Below are 27443 nucleotides of genomic sequence, written 5' to 3' on the forward strand. Positions count from 1 at the left end.
ATAACTCAGAGCCAGGCTAAACACTGTCCACACCAAGCGAGATGCTGAGCAAATTACACCACCAGTAAGCCACCCATCTGACCACCACGCTTCTGATGCTCTTACTTATGCCACTGATGCGAGTAACAAACACACACACACACACACTCACACACATACACACTCCCTCACTCACACACGTCCCACCTGGGAGCGGTTCTCACAGGAGCCCCACAAGCTCCAGAGCATCTTATTACCTTATCTTGGAGCGTCCTGAGCAAGATAGGAGAGTCCATGACTCTTTCCCATCAGAGCTTAAGCTCCTTTGGGGCACAGACTTGTTTTTTCACATTTTTATATGCAGCACGTCTAGCTGCTGATTTTCCTTCACCAATAGAAGGTCAAAGTGGATAATCCTCGAAGGACCTTTGGGAGAACAAGACTTTGATCCAAACAGTATTTGGAAAGAGAGCAGCTGAAGCTCCCTCAAATCAGAAACGAAGGCTGGTCTGCATTCTGGTGCCAGCTACCAGAAATCAATCCTGCTTGCCTGCTGTTCTGGCACCATCTTTCCCACACCAGGAAAGCCCCCTCGGGTAAATGGAGGAGGACCACGTGGGCCAATGGTGCCGTCAGTGGCATCTGCCCTTCATTTGGCCTTTTTGGGAGACTCGTGTTTGCTCTAAAATGTTTACATTAGCTCATCTGCACCACTGTTCCCAATTCTAATTTACATTTCCCTAAGATTACGTAACTTGGGTTATTAGCTGTCATGAAAAGGACTTGATCCAAGAGACCAGAAGGAGCCTGAGTAACGGAGCCACACTGAGTGGGTCTAACTTCAGGCAGGATGGGAGACCAGACTCCCAACCCCAAGCACAGTGGTAACCCATGTTACCCAGGACGGGAGTCTGGCCCACAGCCCAGGTTTAGCTCAGACCAAGTGATTCACCCTCAGGAGACATTACATATCCTTATTCAGATCCTACAGTGTTTTATAAGCCATATTTGCAAAGTGGAGCAAGGGCTAGCCTTTCTTTGGTAGCTACTGCTGCCTCTAGATCTGCGGCTGACTGGTTGGTTAGTCCATGGAGAATGACGATTTGGAAAAAATTAGATGAGCTGATACCAACGAAGCTCAGGGTCCTTTTGACTGGAACTCATGTAACTGCTTAAAGATGGAGGTCTTCCCTTTGGCCTATACAAATGCTTAAAAACAACAAGGAGCAAAAAACTACACTTTCCTTAGGCACTATTTCACCAGCCTTTGGCATCTTCTCTACCAAATGAAATTGCCAAATTTGAAGGTATTCTCTCATCTTTCTCAACTTCCCTACATCATGGAACACTGCTGACCAGAGCACAGCACTCCTTCTTGGGCTTCACGGCTCACTTGCTACTGTTGATCAGTCTTCATTCTCAAAGGCTGATCTTTCTCTGCTGACTTCTTACAACTAGGCGAGCTTCAAGATTTTGTCCTTAGTGACTGCTCTTACATTTCCTTCTCGGAAAATGGCGTTAATTCCCACGTCTGCTGAAGTACAGATCTACATTTCAGGTCATGAACTCTTCCCGAGCTTCAGATATTCCAGTCAGCTCATCTTAGACAGCTCTAGTTGAATACCTTACTAGCCTCTGAAAACTGAGATATAAACACTGTCATGGAAAAGAGGGCCTGTGTCATGGTGCCTTCTGGAATTGTGCAACATGGCCATGCTGGGCCAACGCCACATGGTAATAGAGGGGCTCCCGTATGACTAAACAATCAGGATTCTTGAATGAAGAAACAGAGCTAGGAGGATACATGACTTAAGTTTAAAAATTAATTAAGGGCAGATGGATATGGACCATGGCTTATGAAACCCTGGACTTAAAAAACCCCAGAAACACATGTCAAATGGTATTTTCAGAAGGAGAAAAGGCAAAGTAAAGTGTCCCCTATAAAGCAAACTTTTAGATTTCACAAAATAGTAAAAAATTTTAAGAGAACACTTTATGTATCTACCATGGATTGCTAACTATTTTTCTATGAAAGGACATTTAACATACAACTGCCATCTACTGAAGCTACTATTTCATTTTAAAAAAGATACCTGAACATGCGCATGTGCACGCACACACACACACAGACAAACATACTTCCAGGATAAGGGAAAAATACAAGTACCTTTAAGGAAAGAAACTACTACATTGTCCTGTACTATAATTTCCACACCATCACACATTAATGAAAAAATACCACAAGCCACCACTGGTCCAAGAATCTATGGAGCGACTGGTTTAGATACACTCCTGGACAGGGATAGGGCCCTGTTTCCCAACGTGTGCTCTATGTAAAACAAGAATCTAAAATATTCTGTTAAAATAAGGTGCCCTGGTCTCAAACAGGAAATCCTGATGGTGTAGTGGATAGGTGCTACGGCTATAAACCAAAAAGCCAGCAGTTCGAATCCACCAGGCGGTCCCTGGAAACCCTATGGGGCAGTTCTACTTTGTCCTATAGGGTTGCTATGAATTGGAATAGACTTGACAGCAATGGCTTTGGTTTGGGTTTTTTTTTTGGTCTCAAATAAGGAGCCCTGGTGGTGAAATGCTTAACGCATTTGGTTGCTAGCCAAAAGGGTGGCGGTTCAAACCCACTAGCTGTTCCACAGGAGAAAGATGTGGGAGTTGGGTTCTGTAATGATTTACAGCCTTGGAAATGCTATGTGGCAGTTCTAGTCTGTCCTATAGGGTCGCTATGAGTCAGAGTTGACAGCAGTAGGGTTTTTTGGTGGGCCTCAGATAAGTTTGAGAAGTACTGCACACCTTAACTCTTCCTCTTAGAGATTTATGATGCCCACATTGTATGAAAGGTTCTGAGGATCTTTAGATAAAGGAATCTGTGTAATTCTTTGACCTTGGAAGCCCTTGCGTGCTTCACCTATGATTATCGCTAAGGATGAGTGTTCTCTGGGCCACGCTCAGGAAAGTCTTGGGCTGGGGGAAGAATAGGTACAATTCTAATTTACTGAAGTCGATGTCTTAAAGCACAGAAATGTTCTCCCTCAACTTGTTTCTTATTACCACCAACCACCAGGGAAAGAATCCTGACCAGCAGGTATATGGGTCTGCTGACTGGCCATACTGATAATCTTTTTGTGTGATTTCTGATACTCTGATATCCATCACTAATCTTTCCCCTACTCGTTGAGGCCCTTCCTTTGAGGACAAAGAAGTTCTTCTGACCTGGGCCCCAGAGCTTGTCTGGAAGTGAGAGGCGTGGTGAGAACCTCAGTGGATGGAGCCCACACGCAGCAGTGCCCCAGAAGCTGAGGTGAAGCTGACCTGACACACCAGCTCTCTTCAGGTCAACAGAGCGACCTGCCCGTGGAAAATAAATCCCAGGACTCTTTGAAAAGCCTGTTCAAATTAGACTCAAACAGAGCCGCATCCCACACCTCACTTCTCCCTCAATCCCAGGCGAAAATCTGTCAGAAGAGATGCACTGTCCATGTAAGAGTTCTTCAAGTGAGTTTAGCAAAGACAATCAAAGCAACTGCAGAAGAGTGGGTGCGGCCAGCAGTAAGAGAGCTGCCATTTACCAAATGCCTACTATGTACCGACATGTGCTGGGTGCTTTACATCTTCCTTGCTGAAACCTAGTACTTACATAGTATTCAGCAGAACTGACGGGACTTCCAGCCCTGAGAAGTAGCCTCGGAGGGAGGGAGCCAGCGCATCTGAAAAGACATGTGGGGACAAGGCTGTGAGCCCTGTGATAGGTACATTCTCATTCCTCAGAGGGTTTGCTTGCCTACCATTTCCTCACTATTCCAAGATGGTACCCACTCACACATCCCTGTATGGAATTCTACCCCCGGGACTGAAAAGGTGAATAGCAGAGCCCTGAGGAATTTTCTACACTTTTATCAATACATGGGCCAAGTGCTCAGGAAAACATCCACTTCAAGACGAAGCTGAGATCTCACCCACTCCCCTACTCTCAACATCCTTTTCATAGTTTACCAGCCATGCTAGGCTAAAATGTGGCCCAGTGAATTCCTTCTTCCATACACCTTAGAAATGCCTAAGGTTGGGGGAAAGACTGGTTAATGCTTTTCTAAGCAGGAAGTTGAGCATCTGTGAAAAATCTACCTGTTTTGATATGGTTTCTTGAAAAGGAGCCAGGAGGATACAGATCAGGACCCCATCCATACCAGTGGCCTGGCCATGACCTCCTTTGAGATTCTCTTACTACATTTTTAGGAATGGGGTCTGACTTCCTGGTTCTATGGGATGTCTGGTCCCCATGCCCTCTGCCTACTCTGACGAGGGAAGGTGACTGCAAACTTTGACCTGGTGGAACCAGCAACCCCATTGCTTCCACTGGGTTTTCAAAGTGAAGGCTGGCCCTGGGCACAGACGGATTAAGGGATGCTTTGCCAACTTGGCAGACTGTTCCAGGTTCTGTGCCGAGGAAAAAAATGGAAAAACAACTAAAAGAGCAAGTACACTTTGGCTTTCACAAACATCCATCTACAGGCAGTGTCAGTTTGCCCTAAGCCTTTGGGCAGAGAGGGCAAGAGATTGCCGTTAAACGCTGCTTCTCCTTTTACGCTGAGAAGGGACAGCCTCCCCATCTCTACCCCTGGGGAATGGTCAGAGAGAGCAACGCAGGAGGCACTGGCAGGAGTTGGGTGGGGAGAGGAAATGACAAGGGCTGGGGGGAGACCTGTGCAGGTGGGAGGGGCTGAATGGCCCCCCGAGGAGGCAGCTTCCCCACCAGCGGGGCAGGAGTAGAAAACTGCTCTTTATGTTGGTCTGGCCCAACCTGTTCTGCCTGAAAGAGTTTCTAGAAAAATAGAATATGAGGCTGGAAGGGATTTTACCCTGACGATTCTACATCACTGGTTTTGAAAATATCTATTTTGCAGTGGGTAGAGCCCTGGTGCCACAGTGGTTCAGAGCTATGGCTGCTAACCAAAAGATCAACAGTTCGAAATCCACTAGCAGCTCCTTGGAAACCCTATGGGGCAGTTCTACTCAGTCCTACAGGGTGGCTATGAGTCGAAATTGACTTGACGGCAACGGGTTTATGGGTATTTTGCAGTGGAACCATTTTTTCCCCGTAGGGCATTCAGATCTCCAGAGGATGAAGCAGCAGGGGCTGTTCTGGTGGGCATGGGAGTGCAGTGGGGCTGGAGGACATGAGGCAGCCTTGGAACTCGGGGACTGAGAGGATGACCTGGGCACTCTGCCTGACAGTGGAGTCAGGGCTGGGTCAGATCTATCAGATCCCCTAACTTGGTTCCAATAGCTTGGGTGCATAGAAGTGGGACCCTTGAGAAAGACAGCAGATATCCTTGGCCTTCTGCTCTGTCCCATAAATGGATGTTGTCCTTGAGAATCCTTCTGCTCCATCTGTTACTGCCCCCAGGTGCCTCCTCTTTCCTCCCTGGCTGTCAATGCCATGGGTGAAGGGCCACACTGGGGAACTCTATCCACCTTGTCCAACCCCGGGTAGAGGCGCCTGACTTCACTTAGGAAAGGAGGTTCAGGAAGGGCAAGGGGGCATCCTGAGCTTCTGCTGACAACAGGAATGCATCTCAGGTATCTCTTGGACCAGCTGAGCTAGAGACCCTCTGAAGGGACTGTACCAACAAAACCAAACCCACTGCCATCGAGTCGATTCCGACTCATGGCAACCCTATAGGACCGAGTAGAACTGCCGCACAGGGTTTCCAAGGAGCAGCTTGGTGGTGGATTCAAACTGCCAACCTTTTGGTTAGCAGCCGTAGCTCTCAAACACTGCACCACCAGGGCTCCAGAGGCACCGCATCAGGTACTGAATCAGAGGAAAGGTAGAGCACACGGCCCCAGTACTGGGAGAGGGCAGGGCTGTATTCCTTGGCAGCCACCAGCGGGCACCAAACTCATCTAAGGCAGGGCTAGAGTCATTTTTTTTGAGACCTGGTGGCACAGTGGTTAAGAGCTACGACTCTAACCAAAAGGTCAGCATTTAAAATCCACCAGCCGCTCTGTGGAAGAGCAGTTCTACTCTGTCCTACAGGGTTGCTATGACTTGGAATTGACTCAACAGCAATGGTTTTTTTTTTTTTAGGAGTCATTTTGGACAGTCACAGCAATCAGGGGACAATGAAGGACCAAAACCTTTTTTCTATGCAGGTAGACTAAAAAACATGTTATTTGGGGAATTTTGGAGTGAATCCAAGAAAAAGGGAAATAACGGGGAAATGTGGGAGTTGGACAAGGTAGGAGAGAGGGAGAGTGGGGTTTGGGAGAGGAGGGGGAGAAAGAGAAACAAAGAAAAACTTGTACCTACCCGTGGCTTATGGCTTGGTGCATCTCAATCCACTTGCTCATTAAACAAAGGGCAGAGTTGGAGCTGCCTTCTTGAGACAGGTGGTAAAGGGTGGGCCGGGGGCACAGGGTCCCCGTGGCAGGTGGGGGGCTGGGAACCAGACACACAGTAAACAGGGGGGTTTGTGTGCAATGGGGTCAGGGTGGAGCGGAGTGGTGGTGACTGGTGCTGCCTGGGTGTGGGCTGGGCGCTGCGCCTGACGAGGCCAAGGCACAATGGTGTTCACGGAGGAGACTGGCTGGGGAGGGACGCAGAGTGGATGGCATGGTTGTATCTCGGTGAAGGTGACTGAGAGCAGGAAGCCCTTCATCTCTCTCGCGACCACTCCATCCTCTGACAACCCCTCTCACACTGTGCCTCTTCCACTCATGTGCTCCTTCAGTCTCACACACAGTCTCAAGCAGGGTCCCTCACGCACTCTCTCAGTCTCACACAGTCTCACGCATAGCCCCTCACGTGCTCCCTTAGTCTCACGCACGACCCCTCACACACTCCCTCAGGCTCACAGGTGCCCTGCAGTGGGAGGGAGAAAACCGTTACAGCCTGTCGTAGGCTCTTGTTGGCCTGGTCTAGGACACCCAGGCACTCCAGGGTGACAGGAAGGCCGATGCAGAGCTGTGGGGCTGCCAGGGTCCAGGAAACATAGTGCTCAGCTGAGCTGAAGTCAGGGAAGCCAGGGATGGGGTCAGGCGGCTGGCTGATTCTCAGAGAGGTTGTAGTGGTGTGTGGAGTAAAGACAGGTCCCTGATATTCGGACACCACTGTGCTTGCCAAGGAGGTGGGGACTCTTCTCCCCTCAGTTCAGACTCCCCGCAATCCAGCTGAGAGGCTGGGCTCCGCCCACCTTCCAGCAGAGGGCAGTACCCCCCAGGCGGAGCCTGAGCTTCTCAAAGTTCTGCAGCCAGAGTTCAGGCAGCTGGCCCAGATGGACGAGCTTTGTGATCATCGCTTCTGTTCTCCAGGGTAGGGGTGAAAAGGCTCTGCCTTACACCCACGAGAGCTGCTTGTTCTGCTGTGGCTTTTGGCCCCAGGCCACTTGTGCCCACTCTCGAGGGGCTGCTTTAGAGAGGTCAGAAGCCCTGGGGAAACCCATGGTTCCCTCCATCTCCATAGATCTATCCACTGCCATGGGGCCGATTCCGACTCAAAGAGACCCTATAGGACAGAGTAGAACTGCTCCATAGGGTTTTCAAGGCTGGGAATCTTTATGGGAGCAGACTGCACATCTTTCTCCAGAGGAGCAGCTGGTGGGTGCAAACCGTCGACCTTTCGGAGAGCAACCAAGTGCTTTAACCACTGTACCACAAGGGCTCCTCTCCACAGACATCAGGGCTTTAAACCTAATGATTTGAGCGATGTGACGGCAAGTCATGACAATGAGCCTTGACACGTCTTCATCCTGTCTAGAGAAAAATGCACACATGCATGCACACACTCACACAGGCACACTCACAATCTTGCACACAATTCCAGAGGCCTCTGCAGTTCCTGTTAAGAGCTTCTACCGCAATAAATAGAGTTCAAGCTAACAATTACTGATATTCTGTGCCAGACACTGCACTAAGCACTTCACATGGATTGTGACATACACCAATAAGGGGAATAAGCAACATGGACGACTATGGAATCTCCATCAGAACTTAGTAAGAAACTCCATTGCCGAGTCTGACTCACAGTGACCCTATAGGACAGAGTAGAACTGCACTATGGAGTTTCCAGGGCTGTAATCTTTACAGAAGCAGACTGCCAAATCTTCCTCCTGCAGAGCCACTGGTGGGTTCGAACCTCTGACCTTTCGGTTAGCAGCCAAGCACTTAACCACTGCACCACCAGAGCTCCTTAATGATAGCTATTATTATTATGACTCACGATCCAGGGGTCACATGCTTGAAGATCTACCATTACACTTCTTTAGGAATGCTCTTTTAAAATGTAGTTCCCCTGCGAGGGGTAACACCGTAAGTCTCTAACACCTTAGCTGGGTACTAGCTACTGACTGTGACTGGTAACAGACAGGACAGGGGAACAGAAGAGCACCAGATGCCCAGAAAGAACTCAGGACAAATATAATGGAATGCTATAGAAAGTACACATAAAAATAATTTCCATCGTCTTCTGTTTACAGTGAAGGAAACTAAGGCCAGAGGATTAAAATACATTCAGAATTCATGTTCTCAATAATGTTGCCAAGGACAGAAGATCTAGACTAGTCTCCAGGATGGACCCCTTGCCTGAGCCACCAGTCTTCTAGTGTGACACCACTATAAAACACTAAGAGTAATTACTGGCATTGCATGATCTATCTTCTAGTGGACTCACTTCCATGATCACACTTGACATCAGTCATAAGAAGTGCTTAACAGATGCATCACTCAATAACTTGGTGTTGTTCTGACTCATAGTGACCTTATGTACAACAGAACAAAACAGTGCCCAGTCCTGTGCCATCTCCATAATCATTGTTATGCTTGAGCCCATTGTGGTAGCCACCGTGTCAATCCAACTCGTTGAGGGTCTTCCTCTTCTTGGCTGACATTCTGCTTTACCAAAGATGATGTCCTTCTCCCAGGACTGGCCTCTCCTGATAACTGTCCAAAATATATGAGACATCCTTGTTTCTAATCAGCACTCTGGCTGTACTTCTTCCAAGACAGGTTTGTTCATGCTTCTGGCAGTCCATGGTATATTCAATAGTCTTCACCAAAACCGTAACTCAAAGGCATCCATCTTCTTCAGTCTTCCTTATTCACTGTCCAGCTTTTGCATGCATATGAGGCGATGGAAAAGACCATGGCTTGGGTCAGGCTCTTCTTAGTCCTCAAAGTGACATCTTTGCTCTTTAACACTTTTCAAAAGAAGTCTTTTGCAGCAGATTTGGCTAATGCAATACATAATTTGATTTATTGACTGCTGCTTCCATGGTTGTTGACTGTGGATCCAAGTAAAACTCATGGTGGCTACTAATAATAAATATACTTTGGCTTAGCTATGTTCTTCTCTGTGAAATAAAGGGATAAGTCTAGATCAGTGGTTCTCAAAGTGTGGTCCCTGGACCACCCACATCACCTGGAATTTGCTAGAAATGCAGAAACTCTGGGGTTGGGGCCCAATGACCTGTTTTAAGGAGCCCTCTAGGGGATTCTGATGCATGCTTTGAGTTTGAGAAGCACTCCTCTTGATTAAGGTTTCCAAGAGTGTGGCTGGAAAAAGGCTAGTCTAAAGCTATTCAAGGGCCAAATAAATTTGAGATAAATGCATCGTGGATGCCCCTCCAGCAGATTCTTGGTACACATCAGCATACTGAGGCACTGAGAAGTTCTACAATAAAGAAACCTGTTTAACTTGAGTTAACTAACCCTAGGTTTCCCAAACTTATCTGACCACATAATCTTATTACTATTTAACAGCCATTAACACCTGTGGGTATTGAGAAACGTTGGTCTGGGAGGGAGACCCGTTCCAGTGGTAACATTCTGTGGATCTAAGGAGCTGATGCACACCAATATGGTACCCAAGTTTCTAGCTCTTAACAAAGGTAATTAGAGCTGGAAGACAGTCAAACCCAGTGGTCCCTGGATGTCTAATCTTCTGTATGGGAGCAGCTAAGGTTTTCCTCTCAGCTGTACTAACGCAGGTGCTCTCCTTGGATCCAGATGCCCCCTAGGACTAAGCTATCCCTGTAGAACAAGTACTTTAAAACAGTGACTCGAACAAATATATGAACGGCAGGAATGTTATCTCAAAATGAAATGATTAATCAGCTGTTGAGGCATGGACATTCTTAGGCAGCTTTCTACTACTATCCCCCAAGATGGAGTCCTAGATATCCCATGGGGGCTTTCCCAACACTGAGCTGATAGCATCGAGACATTCACACATTTAATTATAATCAACTGTGCCCCACTCACTCTAGACCTAAGGGTCCCCTCCTGAGCAGCATCACCAAACAAGGCATGTCAGGTCCTCCAGCAAGCTTGGTTAAGGGCTGACAGGCTGAGAAGAGGCTGCCAAGACAGAAGTATACCCTGGTCCAAGACGAGACACTCCAAAGTCACCAAATGGACTGAAGCAATGATTTATAATACAAAAAATTATCCTAATTACAGAGTTCTTTCAAATAGCAAGCCTCTGCATTTCCAAGAAAGCATTCACCGACACTAGATGAACACTTTTTAGGAATTTCTCTGCTGTATGACATGAGGCCCACTGAGCAGAACTTTGTAAAATATAAGCCCTCCCTCGGCTCTCCTCCTCTCAAAAAACTGGCAGGCCACATTCTTTCTTTAATTAAGCCAGCCCATCCTCTCCTCAGCAGATACAAAGAGGATGAGACACAAGCAGCATTCTTTACTACTTGTCTGGCATATGATACTCCTTACCCAGGGCAATTAAACAAGTTGCTATTACTTTTTTTTTTTTTATTATCTAGGCAAAATGTCAAGGTTTATGTGAATTTGTCCAAAGGTTAAGCCTGCCATCTCACCATCCCACCAACTGGAAACAAGATGAGTAAAAATGTCCTGGCTGGTGAATTCCATGCTCCAGCCAGCCCTATGCTCTCAATCTGGATGGCGGGACATTGCTAAGGTCTGGGCACAGGCAGAGACAAGATCTAGACTATAAGGGCCAGGCCGTAGGACTGGGAACACTTCCAAGTAAGACCTACTGAGGTTGGGCTTTCAGCCATAACTTTCTCTTCTGGGCTTTTAGCCTCTTTCCCTGCCTGTCCTGAGCACAGGCCAGGCTCTTGCTTCCAAACAGGCATGTGAAATGTGCTCAGACATCCCAGAAGTTCATTCAAGATGTCATGAGGGCCGAGGGCACCCAAGCGTGTAACACCCTGTGTCAGGTGAAGTCCACAGTGGTTGCTGGTCATCCATATTTAATTTTGTTAGCCTGTTAATTTTTAACTATGTTTGTTATCAAGGGCCATTAGAAGTCCCCAGGAGCTGAGCCCAGTGAAGCGAGAAGTACTTCGTGGCTGATGGAATGAGGCTTGAAGTTGGGGTGTCCCACTTTCCCATCCTGTCACCGGGGCCTGGCCCTTCCCCACCGGCAGCACAAATCCTGAATAAAACATGATCCCATTTGGAGTTGATTTTCTTTTTTTCCCTGTCACAATTGGTTTTCTTCAAGGAAAAGTTCACTTTCTCTTCATGAAGCCTATATTCTGATCCCAAAGTTTCTTTGCAGACTTGGTTTTTTGTTGTTGTTGTTATTCCAAAAAGCAGTCAGAATTCACATACTTTCAGATGGTATATGGGTGCCTATGAAAGCAGGGTAAAGCCCTAGGTAGATGACTAGCTGACCCACCATGAACCCTCACCTCAATACACATAAGCCAGAAGCCATTATTCTAGCCCTGGATTCAGTTGCTTCTTTTCTTTACAAAAAAAAAAAAAAAAGCCTTAGGTTTCTCTCATAGGTGTCTTGGCCTGGAGTCCCTATATCCTAAATGCTTCTTAAGCTTATAACCAAAATCAAAACCAAACCTGTTGCCATTGAGTTGATTCCAACTCACAGAAACCCTGTAGGACAGAGAACTGCTCCATAGTGTTTCCAAGGAGTGGCTGGTGGATTTGAACTGCTGATCTTTTGGTTAGCAACTGTAGCTCTTAACCGCTAAGACACCAGGGCTCCTGACAAAAGGAAGGAAATGGAAAAACTATTTTAATAATTACTACTCTATAGCGTTGTTATGAGACGGAAACAACCTGACAGCAACAGGTTTGGTAGGGGTTACTCTGTGCCAAAACCAAACCCGTTGCCGTTGAGTTGATTCCAACTCACAGCGACCCTAGAGGACAGTAGAACTGCCCCAGAGTTTCCAAGGAGCAGCTGATGGATTCAAACTGCCGACTTCACTTAGCTGCTGAGTGCTTAATCACTGTGCCGCCAGGGCCCTGCCAAACCTCTTACTCTACTGTAAAATAACTCCGTGAAATAGGCGCTCATCATTCCAACTTACAAATGAGGAAACAGGCTCAGGGAGGTTAAAACACTCGCCTTAAACCCACAAATCAGCAAAGCGGGTGGAAATCGCCATGAATACCCAGTTTGTTTAATTTCAAAACGCTGAGCCCCAACTGTGTGCCAGGCACTCTACAGCACCCAGCTATGGAAATCCGATCACACGCTCTGTAGGAATCCCAGGAAGAGGGGCATTCACAACCTCGTCACTTGCTGGTGAAACCAAGAGTTGAAAGAATCACTCTGCCAATGAACAAGGTCAGGGGAAAACAGACGTAGGATCCAGGGAGCTTAGTCTTACCCGAAGAACAAGACGGAACAGGCTTGAGAAACCCGGAAAAGGCAGTGCAACCAATGAAGGCAAGGCTGCCGATCCGTCAGGAGGCACGCTTGAAGTTGTTCTCCCAGTCACGGCAATGCATGTGTTCTCAGGATGTCCCCACACATCACACAAAGGTGTCAACTCTGGTCGGGGGTCAGTAGCACCAGCTGTGGCCAAAGGAACAATGATTGCCACCAACTCTGGATGAGGGATTTTGGACTACATTAAGGAATGAATTGTGTTCCCCAAAAGATAGGTCGAAATCCTAATCCCTGGACTTGTTGAGTATGACCTTGTTTGGGAGAAAGTTTTTCTTTCATTATCAGTTAAGTTGAACGAGGCCACCATAGTAGGGTGGACCCTAATTCCAATGCCTTCTGAGTGGTGTCTCATAAAATAGACAGGGAAACAGGGCCACACTCAAGGAGACGACAGCATGAGAGGAACTGTCTACTGGCAAGGGGGTGCCAAGGAATAGCAGGGGCTCCCAGAAGCAGAAGGAGACAAGGAAAGATCTTCCCCTAGAGCTCACAGAGAACACAGTACTGCCAAAGCCCTGAATTTGGACTTCCAGCCTTCAGAACTGTGAGGAAAAGACATTTCTATGTTTTAAAGCATATACTTTGTGGTGTTTCATTATGGTGGTCCTAGGAGGCTGAGATTGCTTCTACGGAGGCCAGTGAGGGCAGGGCAAATATTTATGACACCTCACTGCTAAGGGGGCTCCTTAGTTCTACAAAGACCAAACGGCAGAGGAGCGGAAGGGGTGGGAAGGGTAAATAGGATAGAGTATTTGCTTGGTGAGTGAAGTCCCTTGGGTTTCACAGTCACAGGTTACGAGGAGAAAAATCTCCCAAAGGCACAAGACGTAACTCCACTGCCCGGAAATGAGGCAGGGCAGATCTTAGTGGAGGGACTGTGGGAAGAAAGCGCTGGAAAGCCCAGGGAGGAATGGGCTGAGTGACCTGTGGGTCTTTCTCTTCTCCAGTCTCTCTGATAGGAAGGCATGATAAGGCAGCAGCTGGAAAGTTCAAGGACAGTGGGTTTGAGGAAAGCAACATGCAGGAATGCTTTAGTCTCTCTGGGCTCTCAGCTGTTTCCCACTCTGGATATGTTTCCCGTCAGGGAAAGGTTTTCTTCTGGCAGGCGTGCCCAGCCCAGCTAGAGGGGAAGAGTTCCTGCGTGGGACAAGTCCTCAGGCTCTGGCACAACCTGAGGGACCACACAGCTGGATGCAGGGCAGGTGCGGTTAAGTCAGGACATCGGCGGCACTCCCACTTGCTCCTCCATCTGTCTAACCTGTCCCTCATTCACTCTTCCCAGCCTCTGGCCCTCCACCTGGCTGTAGCCATGGGACGCTGCAACTCCAGTAACGTCAAAATCCTGAGTGTCCGAACTAGCAAAGCCTTGTGGGTAAACTGGTTTAGTCCTGGGCTTTCTTCTCCTTGTTGAAAAATTCAGATGTTTCTTCAAAGGTGCCTGGGAAGCACTAACCACTCCCATCGTTTTTAGCTTTTATTTACTAACTCCTTACTATGTGCTAGAGCCCTGGTGGTACAGTGGTTAAGAGCTCTGCAGCTAACCCAATGCTTGGCAGTTTGAATTTACCAGCCACTCCCTGGAAATCCTATGGGGCAGTTCTACTCCGTCCTGTAGGGTTGCTATGAGCCGGAACTGAATTGACGGCAATGAGTTTACTTTGTGCCAGGCACACTCTCTGTCACTGCCCTGGGCTCAGAAAGGAAAACCAGCACCTCAAAGCTCTCCCAAAGGGGTCAAGTCAGCACAGGCCAAGCCTCACAGGACAGTAAGCAAAATAGCCTGGGGCAGTGTTTCCCAACTCAGGGACAAAGGGACGTGCTCATAGGAGGCTGGGCTGTGCACACACGGCCTTGTCTGTCTGCTCCCCCAAAACCCTACGAGCGTTGAGCCAGATGCACCCGGCCGAACAAAAAGCCTGACAAAATAGGGCACATTCAGGAGTCAGAGCACTTTAAGGAGTGCTTTCTCCTCACAGTCTGACCTTCACAGAGCTGCAGGCATAGTGAAAGGTAAATGTCAGAGGACTAATAGTTTCAATTATATCTGGAAACGAATTAAAGCCTCAAGCTGAACAGCCCAAAGACAACCTCTGTAGTCCTTGAGCTGTGGGTCTCCTAGACAGTCACAAGCCCCAGGTCTGGAGGAAGACAACATATCTCTGGGAAAGCCAGGCCTCGAGGACAAGGAGGCCAGAGGTGAAGAGCTGATTCAATCTGGAATTTACAGAACAAATGGGCCAGAATCTCTCAACTCTTCCCGAAGCTTCCATTGCCTTTGGGAGGCTGGCCAGCCCCGTCAAGTGCTGAAGCTGTCTCCCATGGGTCTCAGAGAGGGTTCTGTTTGCAGGCGACCTTACAGGACCAACCGCCAGTACATTATAGCTTTGGCCTTTTTAACAGAAGACAGAAGACAAAAAAAAAAAAAAAAAAAGAAATTAGGTTTTCCTTCCATGTGAGGGCCACATGTACCTGGGTAGGATGGATACCTGGTGCACTGCTGGGAGATTTCCCAGGGGTCATGAGCTCACCTGATTGCTCAGATTTCTCCTGCTCCCCAAGGACACTCCCTCTGGACCCCTACGCACATAAATATATCATGTACCAAACCAAAAGTTTTTGTGTCTTCTTTATCTCAGTGTACCTTACGGGGCATGGTTAGAGGCACGGGAGATGCACTGTGAAATCTGTTCAGGAAATTTGTGATTAATTCATTTTATTTTAAAACCTAGTTCTCAGATGCTACACTCACTCTGCTACTGAGTAAATGCCTGAGTCGGTTGGTGATGGGGCAGCTATGCAGGGAAGGAACCCACGTGATACTCCCAGGCCCATCTAGCCCGTTCTGAGCTTTCGGCCCTGCTTGCCTTTATGTCTTTTCCCATGGTCCACTGCTGTATTTATTTTAGGTTTAACCTTTAAAAATTTTCCAGTGTGTCACAAGGGACCTCCCAAGAGGCATGTCTTGCCCCCGGGAAGTCTCTGCTATGATTTTAAATCCTTTTGTTTTCTTTCTGCTGGGTGTTTTCCAGATTGCATGTATAGGTGATAGGTTCCAGTCATAAGCTGTATAGCAGCCCTGTGAGAATTCTGAAAGAACTGCTGTTCTCAGGGTAAATGCCTCCAAGGAAGAAGGAGGTAACCAGGACCCCCTCTCTTGGTCCTACTTACCTGCAAGAGTTTCTGGCCCAACAGTGTGATTGTGACTGGTGAAGGGTCAATGTGTTGTGTTTCTGGAATGTGGCACACACACGGCGCTTCATTGACTTTCTCGCTTAGCAATGAGACTAAGAGCAAAAATGAACTTACAAAGCTAAGATGTGTGAATACGAGGTGCCGCAAACAGCTGTATCTTCTCTTCAGAGTATAACCTTCCTGAAAGCAATATTAAAACCTTTCTCTCCTCTTCACAGTGACTTACATAGTATAGTTAATAAATTTCAAATACTAAAGACCTTGAAAGTAAACAGAATGATCACAGCTAACAAGATTAACGGTCCTCTTAGAATCAGATGTTTGCTGCACTGAGTTGTCCTTTCATCTCTAAAAATAATAAGGCCATCTTGAGACTCATAGTCCTATTATCTTATCTAATAATTTTTAATCAAGTGGGATTTGACAGCAAATAAGCACCTTCAACTTAGAGCTGGGAAAACTGAGGGGATACCAGACCAGAGATTGAAGTTGGGGCAGAACTGGAAATGTGACTCAACTGTCCCCCTTTCAATGATATTTTCTGTCTCCTGGGTCCTCCTTCCTCTGGGTCATAATGGATTGATTGGAAAACACATCCCTTTGTTTCAAATAGCTAGCTACACCATCTCTACTGAAGTGAGTTGTCCCGGTAGACATGACCTACGGATGCTGGAACGAGAATCTTCCAATACTTAGCTGTTGGTGGTTCAGAAGCCCAAGAAGACACGAGCAGCAGCAACGAGGACTTGCTCTGGTGCCGACTCTCCCCAGGGTGCTTTTCCTGATTCCTTCTCTCTTATGAAATATACTCAGTGTCACAGGCCCTGGTTCTCCCCACAATTTCAGCAGAGGTAACACCTTAGTTCCAAAATTGCATCACCATGAAAACAAAACGCTGCAGTCTATTGGAGATCATTTTCGTTCTCATTAAAATTTTTATTGAAATCTCTCAAATGTTGTCAAGAAATAGTTTTTGTAAAAGGGGGAGGGGGCGAATAGCTAAACAAGTACATTCAACAAGGGAGCTCCCTCTGCTGGTCTGCAGTAGGTTGATATGTTACAAACACATTCCCAGAGACAAATCTAATTTGCTGAAGAAGTGGACAAAAGACAGGTGTGTTGGGCTTTGCCTCAGGAGAGAAACACTAGAAGAAAAAAAAAATCCATGTCTCAAAATAGAGCACAACATTGCTAAGAAAAGCAAAATTATTTAGAAGCTTCTCCAAAGACATAGGTTTCGGAAACAAAAACTGAATTTATCCACTACGGGGAGATGCTCCACTCTGGCCTTCCCACTCTGCTCTACCTCCAATTACTAAAATCCTCTTAGGCCCTCTGGGTGAAGGTTAAGGGCTGTTTCCCCTGTCTTTGCCTCCAAGACTCTTCTTACGGGATTCCCATCTAGTTAGAGAAGAAAGATCCAAGGAGTCACTGGAATGAAGTCTTTCCAAAATGTCATCAAAGAGTAAGTCTCTGGTTAGCCAGTCCCGCAGAGTGACCTGGATCTAGTCATGGTAGAGCTACTTGTGACTTTGGATAACTCTTTCCTTCTTTCCAGGTCTGCTTTCTCATGTGTAAAGTGGCTCAGACTAGCTGATATGGAAAACTGGTACCAGTTCATTCTATGATTCTCATACTGGACAGATAAATTTAAATAACTGTATTCGCTCTTGAGTCTTTAGGATATAAAACCCAAGATCACACAGGGAATCCTCCAAGTGAGAAGAGAGGCTGAGCACATGGATCTCACTTGTATCAGATGAGAGCGCCACCAAATCTAGGATAGATGTGGCAAAGCCAAGTGGATTCCAGGTTGGGAAGACCTCAAAATCAAGGAAGAACTCAAGGGGATGGTCCCACCATGGACAATGCATCCCATTAACACAAACAGCTGAGTCCACCTAACCTTGGCATTGTTTCTCCTCACCCTTCCTCACAATGAAAAGGCTTTCTGATTTCTTAGCTTCTGTAGGACCTTCTCCCACCATATCCCCAGGATTACGCCTGATCTCATTCATTACATGATTGAAGCAAGGGTTAGTCACCCAGTTGTCATGTCCAAAAGCCACAGTTCCCAGAACCTACTGGTCACTGCCAACACTTGATTACCCAGGGTAATGGTGAAAGGCTTTGCTTCGGATTAATCAAAGCCATGGATAGTCAAAAGACTAATGCAAACTTGGCACTGCTTCATGGTATTTATTACAGTTTGCCTTAATGGCTAATTGATCTGTATTATACAGGTAGTCCCCAACTGATGACATGTTCAAGTTGTGACAAGCTACACTTTTTTGGGTACATTTTATCATTAGTAATATATTGCAGTGCGTAATTTGCTGATGTTATTGTTCTCAGATGTTCACCTGGAGATATTCAATTTTATGATTTACTCTCCAAAACACTGCTGGATTTATAAAGATACTGATCAGAAGAGGCAATAATAATGAACATTAAAAAAAAAAAAGGTATTCGACTTACGTCGGAACGGATTTATGACGGAGTCATCAGAACGGAAGCCTGCCGTGAGTTGGGGACTACCTGTGTACGCTTTATGAAGAAAGAAAACTGGGCAGTTTAGCAAAAGAAGCGGAATAGGGACACATCATCCACAGAGAAAGAAAGGGGTGGGGTGGGCAATGAACAGAAAAGACTCTCTTTAGTTGTTCCAGGTCATCTACAAAGTTATGTCTGGCCCAGCAAAGACATACCGATAACTCAGCAGATGATTTCCAGATTTCTCTTTCACCCCTTTCCCCCTTCCCCTGCTACCTGCCATTGCAAGGGTCACCAAGCAGTGCAATAGACGAAAGATAGAAGGAAAAGCGAAAGGCACAGCTAATCTAGAAACTGGGTTATCAGTCTCAGAATAATCCAGAGGTAACTGTTAGTTATGGTTACCTTAATTTTTCTCTGTGCCAAGTATTCTAACCATCACCATTAACAGTCTTCTTCACAAAGGTACTACTTTCTACCTCCTTCCCCCAACACAAAGGGTAGTCACGACTGGGGCCCACGGCACCAAGGCCTTCCCTTGGACTGTTTGCCTTCACTGTGCTGGGGAAACCAGGTAGTCCATGCACGAAGCATGGACAACTCGGCTGAAAGAGAATGGAAAGTTGTCCAGTCCACAACCCTCCTGACCCAATGGCTTTTGAGAACCCTCCTTGGGGGCTGCTCTGTTCATAGGTGTCTTTATCAGCATAGTGTGATTTTGTACAACATAAAAGAGTTTTAAGTCAGAAGGAAGAGTTTTCTGGGAAGCTGTTTATTTCATTCAGCCTTGTAAATGAACACAGAACAAAACAAACAAGAAAGCCCATCTGTCCAGCCCAACAATTTTTTGAAAACCAGGCTTTCCTGCTTAGAGGTGTTACACACGCAGTAAAACAAATGAAATCTGTATTCTTTCTATTGTCCTTGGTATTGAACATCACTCTTTGCAGGACAAAGAATGAGTGGTTATTTCCAAAGTTGAATCCTAACATTGATCACTACTGTTTACACAAAAAGCAAAGCTAAGAGAAACATTTGCTCCGGGGGGAGAGAAAGGGTTAGTAGGTAGACAGTAATCTTTGTGGACAAACCAGAGAGTTTGTTTATAAAATTTGGGCTATTCTTATCTAAAAAGGAAAGCCAGTCAGAACAGTGATCTCTACCTTCACCTATAATTACATTCTAGACACTAGATTGTACCTCCTTTCCTGCAGGGTTTCCTAAAAATGGAAAGACAGCCACCACCCTTCATCTTTTCCATAACATATATAAGGTATCATATAGTCTTCCTCCTGGAAGCTCCAAACTTCCCCCTTTGGTCACTAGATTCTCATGGAACACAATCTTTCAATACACAGAAACACACACAGACACACGACTCTACGAGTGCGCGCCTCCCCTGCAGCCCTTCCACACGGCAAGGCACACACATCTATGCTCTGGTGACGCCCTCTGGCTAGCTGGAGCCGGGGAGGGAGCCTGGTCCCAGTCCCTCGTCTGTGATATGAGGGTGAGATCATTAAGGAAGAGAGAGGTGTCGTTTGGGGCAAACATCAGGCAGTGGGTGATATCATTGCTGTCAGACGGTCCTCTTAAGTCCTGGAGGAGTGTCAGCTTGATTTAGAGGGGATCATTAATCTCTTGAAGGTGGATCTGTTAGCTGGATAGGTGTTAGTTGTATGGTGTGCTCTGGGGAACCAGGTTTGAAAGGACTGGTGGTGGAGTGAGTGAAGTTGTGGCCGATGGGTATAAATTACCTGGGCATGCAGTGAAGCGGGATAGGTGAAAGCAGGAGGAGGTAGAGCAGGCGCTAACTCCGCTGGGTACAGAGGGTACGGGGCCCACACTTCAGGGCTACTGGGGTAAAGTGCAGGCACTGTGAGCTCATCTGCAAGAAAAGAATAAGGGAGAGTTAGTGGTTACCAGACAGCCGGTTTCAATTCAGAAAACAAAACACCAATAACCCCAAGCCCCAGTCAATCTTAGAAGTCAAATGACTCTCCTTCTTTTAATAACCTGTTGGATGTGGTCCCCCAAACTCTAAGTCAGGGAACAGTAACAACAACAGAAAAGCAACAAGCATCCACTGCTGCCTGTCTGCCCTGCAGAGATCTCTGGCCCACGGTCCACCTTGGACACTCTGATGTTTTTCCAACTGTAGCTGGTGGAAACGGAGAACATGGGGATTTCCTGCACAAAACAGCAAATGCAGCTCCCACCCAATCCCAAGGAGAAGACCAAAGAGGGAGAACTGGTAGGAGACACCCCATGAGAACCCACTTCAGAGCCTTTGGGAGAACAATGGCCTACTGGTAGGACCCTGACAGACCAAAAGAGCTCTCAGACTTTTTGGTTTATCAGTGTAGTTATTGTTCACAAATAAATCATGATTATCAAGCTTTTTCCATTTAACCTTCAGAAGCACATGGCCAAACACGCTTTAACACCAAAAGGCATTTTAGATATTAAAAATTCAGATAATGGAAGTGAAACACCTTGAGTATCCTGGTTAAAGTTAAGCTTCATAAAGATCCAAACAAGAATGTTTTCTGTTGCTGTTGACACTGACTATATTTTCTAGGGAAAAAAAGGGGAGTCATGTAGCCAACAGTCTGGCCTACATGTTCCTCAGACAGCTCCGGTTCCATTCAGGTCAAGCTGCTGTTTGCCAGATTGAAGGGTAAGTGCCTGGGCCTCAGAGCGTATCAGGAAGCAATCCATTAAAAGTAAGAGCAAACACATGACAGAGTTTCTCGGCAAAGGCAAAATTAACATCAGTCAATAGTTACGAATCTGGACCCTGTGAAGCAGCCATCTCAGTATGCTTTTTATCACCTGTCAAAATCTGAAATCAAGTAGGTGGGGGGGTGCTGCCCTAGATGCTGCTATCCTTTCCTGAGGGAGTCAGGGAAAGGTGACTCGATAAAGCCATTAGTGACCCTGCCATTCAGGACTGTCCAGGAGAGGTCAAGAGTACATGTGGCCAAGGTCAAGTGAATCTCTTCATGCCCTCCCCACCATCAAAGAAGCCATTCTAGGCCTGTTTCTACCCCCTCACCCCTCCCCTCCAGACTCCCCAAAAGCTGGCTCTGGGCTGGGATTTCAGTAAGGGAAGCAGGCTACAAACAGAAAAATGCATTGTTGGGTATGGTATGGGGATTGCTCCATGGAGGAACCAGCAAGTAGCTGAGCCTATGGGCACATGTGAACAGTGTACAAGGTGTAGATGAGGCTTTTCGCAGCCAGCCTGCGTGGCAAACACTGCTGACAGGATATGGCTGATGACAATCTATTCTGAGGGCAGGCTGTGCTCACTTCCACACAGAACAGGGAATCCCAGAAATGTGGCTTAACCCACTACGGCTGGCTGTCCTCCGTTTCTCAACAAGGCAGTTAAAATTCCCACCTCAGAACTTGGTGAGGGGAATATTGACTGCTTGGAGAGGAGAAGAGCAACATGGTGAACTTCTTTTGAAATGGCCAGGTTCATGCAACCTACTTCAGAGTTCAAGGGTGTGTAGGTGTTTGTGGCCTGAGGCTTAGGAAAGCACTCACAGAGGGGTTGAGAGAAGGCTTACCAGGCCCCTGGGTTTCCTGTCACAATGAAACCATCTGATTTCCATTAGAACAGCTCTTGTGGGAGCCCAGCTATGGAAACTAACTGCTGGCACAACCAATGCTTCAGATTTTAAACAAACAACCATTCTCAGGAATGGCATGCTATGATTGTTGTTATTTTAGCTACTATGCTATTTTAAGACATTCCGAGTCTTTTAAGAAAAATCGAGAGAGTCCCAAGACTGAGTGCACTAGTGTTCAGTCCATGCTTGCCCAGCCTGCTGTGGCAGCGGGAAGACTTGCCACCACAGGGATGTGCTTGGCTTGCGGCCTTTCAGTGTCTGTGGTCAGTGGTCCCTCGTCATCCTCCTGCCTGACAGGAATTTGCAAACTGGGGGACCTTTCACCTAATCAACAGGTGTTTCCTTTAGAAGGTCTTAACAATGAAATGAATATAGTGTAGGTGTTTGTTAAAATAGAACAACATGGAGATATCTGGTCTTGAAGGGAGAAATAACGGAGGTAAGGTGAAGCTGGGTTTCAACCGCAGCCTGACGGATAGAGCATGTGATTCCTGGTCATCTCTGCTCTTCACATTGGGTTTAGAATGATGCTTAGAGTCAATTCACTCATTAATTTTTGTGTCAAACCTAGCCCAGCAGAATCGAGGACAGGTTTCCGAATCCCCTGCACTCAAAGTGGTTGAGTAATAGTAGATTGAGGCAGCCAGGCAAAGGCCTAAAAGAGATGATGGTGAGCTTACACTCCATCAACCCCACGATACTACTGATTACCTCCCGGTTTTCCTTATGTGGAAGAGTCTGGAATTACTGTAAGCCTCAAGGAACACATAGAACATAGTGGGTTGACCAGGGGAGGGGGGAAGAGAGTATGATATGGTGAAAAGTCGCTGGGGATTTTTCTTTTGGTGAGGACAGAGAGAGCAGGGCAGTGAAGGTGAGTTGGAATAACGTAACTTTCAAGGGCTGGCTAGTGAGAGCCCAGCCAGGCAGGACCCAGGTCTTGCTCATGTCTGTGCCCCTGGGCCAGCTCTGAGCCTGGCATTTAGTGTCCGATTGTATCATATCTGATGAAAACGTCTAAAAGTTGTTCAAGGTTATAGCATTATTTTCTTTGTTAAAGAAACTCAGGGAAAATCCTTAGGCTCTAGATCTAAAATTTCCCAAAATTTGCTGTATTTGTCAAGTGTGCACACACACACAAAATCTGATCAAAAGGAGGCTCAAACTAGAGCAAGTGTTACAGAGCAGTGACTTTCAAAGTTAAAATAAAAGCGGAAGCCTTTCTTCAAATTAATTTTTCTAAGAAACCCCTGTTAAGAAACGTGTAGCTGTTTTGATTGAATTGGCAGTGGTGGTAGGTAGTGATGGCTGCAGTCTCTCAACCCCTGCAGTTGTCCCTGAGGTACACTGGGGTTCCAGAGAACACAGTTTGAAAATGGCTCTTACAGCTGCTCTCTGGAACCAATTTTAAAAGTAAGCTCCTCTTCAAAGTCTCTTTAAGTCTGAGGAAGGGAGGGACGATAGTAGCCAGAGCAGTGGGGTAGAAAGAAACAAAGAACAATGGAACAACTGGGATGGAAAAAAATAGGCTCTTTGGATGGACGTGGACTTCAGTGTGCAAAGCTACCTGGGACTGCAGATGGAGTCCCTGAGTGAGCCTCACAATAAAGGGCTTGTCTTAGTCATCTACTGCTGTTATAACAGAAATACCACAGGTGGCTGGCTTTAAGAAACAAATTTGTTCTCTCACAGTCTAGTGGCCTGGAAGTCCAAATTTAGGGCGCCAGCTGTAGGAGCTTCTCAGCACAGGGACCCCTGGTCTAAAGGACACGCTCTGCTTTCTTGGTGGTAGGAGGTCGGTTTCCCTGTCTCTCTGTTGGCTTCTCTCTTTTATATCTCAAGAGACTGGCTTAAGACACAACCTAATCTTATAGATTGAGTCCTGCCTCATTAACATAACTCCCTCTAATCCTGCCTCGTTAACATCATAAATCACCAAAAAAAAAAACACCAAACCTGTTGCCCCTGGATTGATTCTGACTCATAGAGACCCTATAGGATTTACAACACATGGGAAAATCATATCAGATCACAAAATGGTGGACAATCACACAATATTGGGAATCATGGCCACAATTCAATCCATAACAGGGCTGAATGAAGAAAAATTTGACCCAAGAAATATACCAGGTAACATAATAAGAAGACTGTAAATCAACCAGGTGGAGCTAATCGTTCCTTCCTCCATGCTCCTGCAGCCCGTTGCCCTGTCATTTGAGTCGGTGCTTCTCAAAGTGGGGGATCCTGACCGACAGGCCTGCACCATCTCCCTGAAGAACTTGTTGGAAATGCAAATTCTTGGCTCCGCTCCAGGCAGACCTACAGAACCGGAAACTCCGCTGGTGTGGTCCAGTCATAACAAGCGCTGCAGGTGATTCTGTAGCACTCTCAAGTCTGAGAACCAGTGCTGTTCAGTAATTTATCGTCTTGTATTTCTCTCCTACTGTATTATCAGCCATTTGACCAAGGTGTTGGAGCCCTGGTGGTGCAGTGGTTAAGAGCATGGCTGCTAACCAAAAGGTTGGCTATTCGAATCCATCAGCCAGTCCTTAGAAACCCTATGAAGCAGTTCAACTTTGTCCTGCGGGGTCACTATGAGTTGCAATCAACTTGATGGCAATGGGTTTGTTTTTATGGTCTGAGCCAAGTGCTATGTGTTTTGCTTCCAAAGAGCTCAGCATAGTACCAGTCACACAGTAGTTTGTTAAATGAATGAATGAATGACACACTCCAGGAGAGAGAAAATGCAACCAAAAGCAATGACCCTAGACTTGTTTTTTGACAGAAACTAGGAGAGCCAAAGCAGATCCAGCCTGACCTCCCCTGCGTGGCTTGGAGTCATGTTTACCTCTCCTTACAGTTACAAGTAAGAAGCCCAGTGGGGGTAGCCTGACCAGGTCAGGATCACACGTGTGGTAAAGCAGCCTCACAGTCACCTACATATCAGTATGAGGCTGAGGATGCTCCTAAAGCCCGCACATGCTCCTTCCATGGAACCGGGTGTGTGGCAGAATGAGCTTTTTGCATCTTTAGACTTTTTTTGGTTGGATTTTCCACAGAAGAAGTCCCTCGAGGGGTTACTCAACTGAAGGAGGTGGCAATCGCAGGGTAGTGGTATGGTCTTGATGGGTCTCACCTTCCAGAGCCATAGCCCCTTCTGCACAAACTTAATAGGATAGGAAGACTGAAAAAAAGAAGAGTCATTCTGCTGCCCAAGGCCCATTGGGATGAACTGGAGTTCAGGGAAGGGGTGAGATTTTTCTTGACAAAAGATGCTCTTGACCACCCAGAGTCAGCAATGTCCCAGTGAGCAGCAAGAAGCAGGCCAGGAAGCCAGGGCTGTTTCGCCCCGCCTAATTAAACCCTCCCGATACCAAAACCATACCAAACACATTGCTGTTGAGTTGATTCCAACTCACAGAAACCCTAAAGGACAGAGCAGAATTGCCCTAAGGAACAGTGGGTGGATTCGAACTGCCGACCTTTTAGTTAGCAGTTGACCTTTTGGTTAGCAGATGTAGCTCTTAACCACTCCACCACCAGGGTTTCCACTTTTCTGATAGGATGGATAAATCCTTTCCCACTGCACCAGATCTAGCTACGTGTCTTCTCCCTTCGTACTTTCTGATGATAATGTTGTTGAGGGCCCACAATGTACATCTGAATAGCCCTTTTTTTCAGCTTGAGAATATACAACCAGAAGAGCTCATATTGGATCAGCAAGAATGAAAAACTCCCCCAAACTTCACCCTCCAATGAGCTTGAAAAGAAAGCACTGAGATGTCTGTCCTTGAGGAAAATCCAAAGAGCTGAGGAAGACATCTAGCCTGCCTTTTCACATTGTATGAGAAAACAAAGATGCAGAAAGGGGAAATGTCCAGTCCAAGGTCACACAGAGACAGAGATGAAGATGAATGTGACTCTTACGTATGGCCACAAACCTCTGAGAATAGCTGAGAAAAGAAGAACAGAGTCACAGACCGGGCCCAAGAACTTTAAGCTAGTCTTTACTTCGCCTCCTGGATATGCCTATATTTAGAAATATTCCATGTCAACTTAATACTCAACATGTCCAAAACTAAACACACTCCTCCAACTGCCTGTCCCTCCTTGGTTGCAGATTTCAGTAAAAGACTCCACTTGGTTGTCCAAGCCAGAGACCTGACAGTCACCCAATTCCCTGCCATATTCAATCTCTCACCAAGGTCCTGCTGAATTTATCCACCATCCACTATAATTTTAACCATCACTACTAAACTGCTGAAAAGGCCTCCTTAGTGGCCTCGGCACTGCAGCCAGGATGATTTTAAAATATACAATTCAATCAAGTCACTCTCCTGCTTGAAATCCTTCTATGATTCCCTCCCCCCCCGACCTTTTTTTTTTCTCTGGGTAGTGTCTGAACTGCATGACTCCATAGTCTGCAAGAGCCTCTACTATCTGGCCCTTGTCAATCTCTCTCACCCTGCTCTCACCTGTTCTCCCTCATGGTCAAGAATCAGTCATTTCAGTTGGTACACCGTGCCCTGTTCTCTGTCACTTGTAGGACTTGGACACTCGGTAGGACACCCCACCCTGCCCCCCTTTCACCTGGCTAACACCTACTCATCCCTCAGAAGACTCCATCAGATGCTACTTCCTCCCAGTCTACAGGAAGTGCCCTTCCTTCTCTGGGCTCTGTGGCAGCTACTGCCAGGGCTGCAAGCTCAGGCTTCATTGGACCCCAGTGCCTAGCTAACAAAGCCGATCAGAAAGTCAACCATTTACGCTTAATAAAAAGAAAACAACGACAACAACAATGAACAGAAACAAACGTCCATCCTGCCTTTCAGAGGGGGAGATGATCAGATTGTCGCTTAATTCAATTCTGTGCGGGACAGAAAGATGCAATAAGGAAGATGGACGTGACAGCGTGTAACTGATCACTCCTATGAAAAATGACACTTCAGCCCTTTCAAAATGGCACCTGATATTTAAATACTTTTTTATACATAGCTAAGAGCCTTGCACATCCATTATGATATTGGATATTGATTAAAATCTATGGGGGGAAGAAAAGGCAGTCATTAGTACCCCAATTTTCACAATGAGAAAATCAAGGCATAGGGATCTACTTAACATCTCATAGTTAACTTACTGTCTGAACTGAGGCTAGAACCCAGGTTTCTTGTCTCATGGCTCAGGGTCCCTCCCATACACCACCCTGCCCTCCCTGGGGTGAGGGGTGGATGCCCTGGCTACTGGTGGAGATGACAGGCTCCCAGAGTCCAGGTGGTCTTCACCTCTAGCTTTGAGCATGCTCAAATTACTATCATAAACTCAGGGAACGAGTCCTCCAGTAGAACTTGCCTGGTCAATTAAAAATTCAGCCAGAAAAAACAGCAGCCATGCCACAGAAGAACCAAACATGATGAAAAATTCCACTTTTAATGAATACAACA

The 27443-nt window shown here is 46.5% G+C and overlaps 1 protein-coding gene across 7 annotated transcripts in view; it reads right to left on the reverse strand.

Annotated features, from left to right (window-relative positions):
• The window catches only part of RBPMS (RNA binding protein, mRNA processing factor), a 202537-nt gene that overhangs the window by 14265 nt on the left and 160829 nt on the right, over nucleotides 1-27443 (reverse strand). For 2 of the 7 annotated variants that reach the window (XR_010318656.1, XM_064272836.1), the window contains exons 6-7: nucleotides 20119-20249; nucleotides 3632-3701 (exon numbers count right to left, since the gene is read on the reverse strand). Coding sequence is in view for 6 of the 7 variants with exons in the window: in XM_064272836.1 (XP_064128906.1) it covers nucleotides 3639-3701; nucleotides 20119-20249 (194 nt within the window). In the remaining variant the exon portion in view is untranslated. The other 5 variants (XM_010592476.3, XM_064272837.1, XM_023551140.2 and 2 more) reach the window with 5 other exon arrangements.

The sequence above is a fragment of the Loxodonta africana genome, chromosome 19 (assembly GCF_030014295.1).
Source record: "Loxodonta africana isolate mLoxAfr1 chromosome 19, mLoxAfr1.hap2, whole genome shotgun sequence".
NCBI classification, from domain to species: domain Eukaryota; kingdom Metazoa; phylum Chordata; class Mammalia; order Proboscidea; family Elephantidae; genus Loxodonta; species Loxodonta africana.